Here is a 7,132-nt window from a genome sequence, read left to right as displayed (position 1 = left end):
TACTGTGAAGATTTTCATCTATCCATTAAGTCTTTTATCATTGCCTTAAAGCATTCTTGGCCCCAGTAGTTCTTAATTGTCTTGGGAACCATTCTCTGCTAAAGTTTTCATATTTATGTATCACACTTTAGGCTTTGCTTCATGAGATCCTGGTCATTTGGCTTCTTTTTTCTTTTTTTTTTCCCTTTCCTTTTTGAGTGAAATAAGGAAAAATGAGTCAGTAGGAGAAAGAAGGTAAGGGAAAGAATAATTTCAGGATCACTTCTGTCATTTGTAGTGGCTGAGGATTTAATCGTTCATGAAGAAACTCCCAACTGGTTCCGTCAAACTGGTATAACTTCAGGGGGGGCGCTCTCTACAGGTGGCAGTGAATTGGTACCCGTTTGTGATACAGGCACTACAACAGCATCCTTGATATCTGTGTTTACATTACATGAGAAGTTCTTCTCCAATTTTTTGGCAGTGTCTGGACAATTTTGCACAAAGATTACACGATTGTAAGCCTTCAGTCTGCGCCACAACTGAACGTAGACTTTACACTGTACGTACATGAAGACGAGACCTCCTGTGAAGCCAATAGCCACCACAACCAATTTTGTCCAGAATGGCCATTCAAGGACACCTTTCAAATAAAAAAGAGAGAATGTTGTCACCAAGTTATCATCAATTGATAATTTCTTATATGGCCCCATCAAAAGGGTAAATTACATGGGAAAGGAATATTTTGTTAACTACTAAGAACCATGAACTGAGCTGGCTTGATTACTTTCAAATAATCTAAATTGTTTCTATAATGGCACAAGAAGAAATTCTCTTACCTCCCATTCGCATTAAGTACTTACTGTGATTATCAGACACTGCATTAGACTTTAGACAAGTCAATATTTCTTTGTACCTAAATTGTTTAAGTTTAGTGCAGAAATGTTTACCTAGAATGTTTAGAATATGAATTGTTTCAGAAGCAAGAGCTGAACTCTCAAACAGCACAATATTTGAAAATAATATTCTGTTTTAATATGTGCCTAGCACTGGGCCAAATTACATACATATTCATTTTGTTCTGACAACTCTATGAGGTAAGACTATTTTAAGCCTATTTATAAATGAAAACACTTTTTTTATAATCATCTCATCAGATGGAATTACAGTCATGATACATTCATATATTGAATGTAGCTAATTTTGTGGAATATGTCTTGGAAAATGCTTGGAACATCTGCCCTTAGGTATGTAGTGTTGATAACAGTAATTTGATTTTTATAAGATGTTGGTGTTTATATTTATGCAATTTGCATTTATCAAGAACTTAAAATTATAAGCACATATTCAATGTTAATAAGATGTTAATAACACTAATACCATATAGTTGTATAATAATTTATAGTTCACAAAGTACATTCATTTGCATAGACTTATTTGATCCTATGAGATTGACTTAAGAGGGTGAGTCAAAAATTATACACACTCTGGCTGTAGAATTTATTTTAATCAACTTTTTAGAAAAGACAAATACATCATTTTTGACATAGTATTGCTTCTCAATGCACTTTGTTCATCTGTCAACAAGCTTTCATATTTCCTTATTAAAAAATGTTTTAGGCAGAGCTACGAGCCATGAATGCACAGCTGTCTTCACATACTGAATGAAAGAGTCAGAATTTAAAATTAAAGAAGACCAAATAATGGGTATGCTTATGGACTTAGACAAGTCCCTTCCCACATCTTCATCCCCTAAAAGAAAAGAAAATGGAGAACTAAACAACTCAACCTTACCAGAAAGAGAGACAGTTACTGAGAATGAACTTGAAAGATACTTAGGATTATAGTAATGTGTTTTATACATCTAAAATTATGTACAGGCTGAACAGTTTATTAGACATTTGCATATCCATCATGCTTACTAGAAGCTAGCTTTCTTTTACAAGCAGTTAAATATTTCACAAGAGTTCCTCTGAGTATGAGTAACTCATATTTAGGAATTAATATATGTTAAATCTATTACAGTCAAGTGTCCTTCTCTGCCACCATCAGGATAGTGTAGGTGGCAAAATAACTGCCTTCATAAATATGAAATGTTAAAAGAATATGACTTGGTCTATACTCTTTTGATGACATTTAAAAGGGTTGGAAAAGACAGCTAGAAACCACAGTAAGCAGTAGGTTCCAAGATGAAGTTTTTATGAAAAAATTTATACATTTTTAAGGAATACTCTGCCTCTATTTTGCTCTATTTTGTAGTAGTGACGTGTTTGCTTATGCTGTGGAATAAAAAAAAAAAAAGATACTATGTTCTGTTTCCATCATGACTAATACTTTGTGCCCTAAGATTAACCAGAAATTACAGGGTCACCCTGTCAGTGGTCCTCTAAATAGATGAAAGATTGTGCATTTCCTGTATGCCAGACATCACAGCAAAGGCACTTTATTCCTGACTTTTCCAATGCTGCTGTCGTAAGTTAATCAAAGCTTTCTGGATATGATGATCAAATGATAACACTTCTGTTTTTCACCTGTCACAAGCAAACAAAACAAACTTAGGAACCATGATAAATTTGTGTTTTACTTTAAATACTTGTTAGAGTTTTTCATTTGTTGAAGCAGTCAGTCTGAAGTCTGACTCCTTTGAACCTTTACAAGTGAAAAAAAAATTTTTTTTTTTTTACTTTTCTAATTGCTCTGGCTCTTACTTTTCTTTTGAAATACTGGAAAAATACTCTCTGATCTGAAAAAGTATGTTACTGACTTCTCACTGCTGTTGATGTTTCATTATTTGTTGCTCTGTCTGCCATGGACTATCTAAAGTAATTGTATATGTTCCTTTCAGTAATAAAATCTGAAGCTAAATTTTGCAATGGATTATATGTATTGGGACCTTCACAAGTACAAACATAAATTTTTTCTTATTCCTAATACACAAGGACTTCTTTATGATTTGATTAATCCATAGCAATCATCAAAGAAAGCTATCCAAATAAGAATATTACCTCAAAATATCATTGGGATTAATTTTCATGAATTCAAATCTGTGTCTAGATCAAATAAATCTTTTACAGTGAAAAGTGGATTTACCAACATTTCTCAACTAAAACTCAGTTTCCTAACACTTGCATAAAGTAGAGATTAAATGACATTCATACAGAAAGCACCTTGAGATACTGCAGATTGTTAATATACTTTCTGAATCAACTAATATGTAATCTTGTTTGCTGTCACTGTGTTTTAGATATATTAAACTGGTAAAGTACATATTATGTGATTATACAAATTTTATTTAACCAAAGCACTCTTTCTTTTTAACCATGCCTGCTAGAGTTTATGCCTAAGACTTGTTGAGGTTGTGCTTAATTGATAACTCTTCTATTTAGAGTTATGCTCAGTATCATGATTTATTTCATCTGATGTCTTTTTTCCTCACTTGTCTGTCAGTTTGTCATGTTGCTGTGGTGCTGGAAGCTATGCCATTGGGGTTTCAAATGCCGGTAGGGTCAGCAGAGCTTCCAGATTAAGAACAGACTAGGAAGAAAGAGTAGACGGTCCACTGCTGAAAGATTTGTTGTTATTGTTAAGTGCTGTCTGGTCAGTTTTGACTCATACTAACCCTGTATAGGTTTCCAAAGCTGTAGCTCTTTGTGGGAGCAGAAACCCTCATCATTTTCCTGAGGCGGGCTGGAGAAAACACCGACGTATGGTTCCCAGTCCATTGTTTATACTGCAGAGCCACTACATTCCTAAATAAAACTGTTGTTAAGTGCCATCCAGTCTGTTCAGGCTCATAGCGACCCTGTGTAGTAGCTCCAAGGAGAGACTGGTGGGTTTGAACCACCAACCTTGTGATTAGCTGCCCAGTGCCGATGCTACAGTGCCCCATCAGAACTCTAAACAAAACTGGTGGTGGTGGTGTGCTGTGGAATTAGTTCTGACTCATAGCCACCCTGCATAGGGTTTCTGAGGTTGTAAATCTTGACGGGAGCAGAAAGGCTAATCTTTCTCCTGTGGAATAACTGGTAGTTTCAAACTGCTGATTTTGAGGGTAGCAGCCTAACTTGTAACCACTATGCTACCAGAACTCTTTCCAAACAAAACTAGGCATAGGAAAGAAAGAACCACAAACTACTAAGAAAAAAAAAAAATAGAAGCAAAGTGAAAAAGAAGAGAAACAAGAAAGAAAAAACTAAAGCAAAGAAAAAAAGGCAAAACACAATGGATGGGAAAGAATAAGAAAGGAAAGGAGACACGAGGGGGAGGGCACAGAAAGATCATTGTAAGGGGTGGGACAAAGCACAAAAAGGGGGGCACTGTGGGAGGCAGGGCACCTGTTAAGGTCAGTGCCCTCTGCTGTTCAAGAAGGTCAGGAGTGGAAGGAAAGGGCTCTGAGAGGGAGGTCGTGCTGACTTAGAACGTGTTTATGGTCAGGGTGCCTGATCCACAAAGAGTTCATGCTAGCTCAGACTGAGGTAGGGTGTATGTTCTTGGAAGGGGTTCTTCAGGGTCCAGAGAGAATCAGGGAAGAGGGTGACTGGTCCACAAAGAGTTTCTGCCTGTCTAGAGGTGGCTGGGGGCAGACTGCCTGTATAGCACTATGGGTTCTGCTGGTCTAGGACACTGGAATGCAATCGCTTCCAGACATGGGGTGGTGTGTACCTGGTGTCCGATACCTAATGGCTTTCTGGGCCAGGGGGATGTCACCAGCTGCCAGTTGGGTGATGGTTGGAGCTGATCACATTTCTGGTTACCAGGAGTGTGTGGGGAACAAGGGAAGCTTTATACCTTCCTAGTAGCACAAGGAGCTCTGGTAGCATAGTGGTTATGAATCGGGCTGTGAGCCACAAGTTCAGCAGTTCGAAACTACCAGCTGTTCCGCGGGAGAAAGATGAGGTTTTCGGCTCCCATAAAGATTTATAGCCTCAGAAACCCTATGCAGGGTCGCTATGAGTCGGAACCGACTCCACCACGGCACATAACAACAACAACAAGTAGCACAATGCAGGCTTGTGTTATCCTGGCTGCATGAAAGCAGTTCTCAGGTTGATGTTGTTGTTAAGTGCCGTCGAGTCGGTTTCGACCCATAGCAACCCTGAATAGGGTTTCCGAGGCTGTAAATCTTTAAGTGAGCAGATCGCCTCATCTTTCTCCCGTGGAGCAGCTGGTAGTTTCGATGTCCCCATTAAATGCTGCTTTTAAAAGTTCAAAATGGGCTGAGTTGTGTCACACGTTCTGTTTCCTCTATCCTTACTTTTGCTCAGCTGCTTCTTCTCTTAGTTGGTATTCAATCAACTTCTCTATCCTTTCCTCTGATGCTCTGGGTTCCAGGACTATGGCCCTACCTGTTGCATTTAGTCTCTTGTATCTCTGGTAACGTAGTGGTTATGAATTGGGTTGCAAACCACAAAATCAGGAGTTAGAAATTACCAGCTGTTCCACGGGTGATAGATGAGGCTTTCTGCTCCTGTAAAGATTTACATCCTCGGAAATCCTGTACAGGGTTGCTTTGGGTCGGAATTGACTCAACAGCACTTAACAATAACAACAACATCTTAATTGTAGAAGGTCTGAGTACTGTGCCTGCCTAGTCTACCTTCTGCTCACGTGATTATTTAGGAAACGATTTAGAAGGTCAATTATGTTTGTGAAAAAGTCAACACTCTCTCTCTTGTTGTTGTTAAGTGCCATTGAGTCAGTTCCAACCCATAGTGACCCTGTTTAGGGTTTCTGAGAAGTGACTGGTGAACTTGAACCACTGACCTTGCAGTTCAAAGGACTTCACAGTCCAGCGCATAGACTTGCAATAACACATTAGTGCATTAAAGGCTCTGAGAAATACTGTAGTTGAAGAACTTTGCTTATTTTTTTCTAACACAGCATTACTCAAATTTATCTGACCATAGGAGCACCTTTTTTCTCAAGTAGTTTTATTAACCTTTTGTGGAATGAATGCTTCTTGAAAATCATTTGAAGAAATGCTGATCTAAGTTAGTATTTAGCATGAAGGATTCAAGATGAAGTAATAAAAAATAAAATAAAGAGACGCATAAGGTTAGAAACGGCCAAAGCATATGTGAGTATTTAAAAAAATGTTTTCTTTTATAAAAATTAAAAAAATAAAATAAAATAAATGTTGGGAGAAGCTTGTACAAGTTTCTAGGCTGGGGGAAAGATCCTGAAGAGAAGAGATTGAAGTCACACAAAAGAGATTATCAGTGGAGCCTAAAAAGGACTCTCTAATATTTTTATAGGTTAAATAAGGTAGCTAGTATATTTACACACGTTTTACAGATCAGAAAATGGAGGCTCCAAGGGATTAAGTAAGTGGTCAAGGTCACACAACTAGTTAGTGGCAGAGCTGGGATTCAAGGTCAAGTTGAACCAGCTTCATTTTTTTTTTTTTCCTACATATCACTGCACACATTTTCCTTTCTGCTCTGCGTACTCTCAAATATCTTTCCCCTCCCCTTTACTGGCCTTGTTATAAGAAGATCTGCTTCTGTGAACATTCTATCCAAGAGAATCCTTGGGAACAGATCTGTTATTTAACACACGGGGTCACCATGAATCAGAACCAACTCAACAGCATTGGTTTAGTTTATCTGCTTTCAACCCTTCTCCACATGGGGAACTCAACAGCACCATCACACACACACAGGGCAACCGCCCCCCCCACACACACATATCATACCAAACCCACCAGTCACTCCTTGGAAACCCTATACAGGGTCACTATGAATCAGAACTGATTAGACAGCACTTAACAGTAACAACATAGATATGTACATCTATGTCAATATACATATGTTGTTATTGTTGTTAAATGCCATCAAGTCAGTTCCAAGTCATAGCAACCCTATATAGGGTTTCCAAGGAGTGACTGGTGAGTTTGAACTGCCAACCTTGTGGTTCAAACTGACCTTTTGGTTCAGCACATTATCCTGCATCACCACACCAGGACTCCCTATATATGTATATATGTGTGTATCTCTCTCTATATATCTATTTGTTGTGTGTCCTCTTTTATATATGTCTCATTAGCGTAGTGGTCACAAATCAGGCTGCTAGTCTCACGGTCAGCAGTTCAAAACTACCAGCTCTTCCGTGGGAAAAAGATGAGGCTTTCTGCTCCCATAAAGATTTACAGCCT

At 38.2% G+C, this 7,132-nt stretch overlaps 1 protein-coding gene across 1 annotated transcript in view; it reads right to left on the bottom strand.

Moving 5' to 3' along the window:
* Positions 1-7,132, bottom strand: part of MARCH1 (membrane-associated ring finger (C3HC4) 1, E3 ubiquitin protein ligase) — a 541,031-nt gene continuing 533,899 nt past the window's right edge. Inside the window, exon 6 of the mRNA XM_006872513.1 lies at positions 1-622. Within this exon, the coding sequence (XP_006872575.1) occupies positions 324-622 (299 nt within the window). The 3' untranslated portion in view covers positions 1-323. The remainder of the gene's footprint in view (positions 623-7,132) is intronic.

Source organism: Chrysochloris asiatica, unplaced genomic scaffold (assembly GCF_000296735.1).
Source record: "Chrysochloris asiatica unplaced genomic scaffold, ChrAsi1.0 scaffold00202, whole genome shotgun sequence".
NCBI lineage: Eukaryota > Metazoa > Chordata > Mammalia > Afrosoricida > Chrysochloridae > Chrysochloris > Chrysochloris asiatica.
The sequence above is the reverse complement of the archived record's forward strand: the minus strand, read 5'-3'. Positions and strand labels throughout refer to the sequence as shown.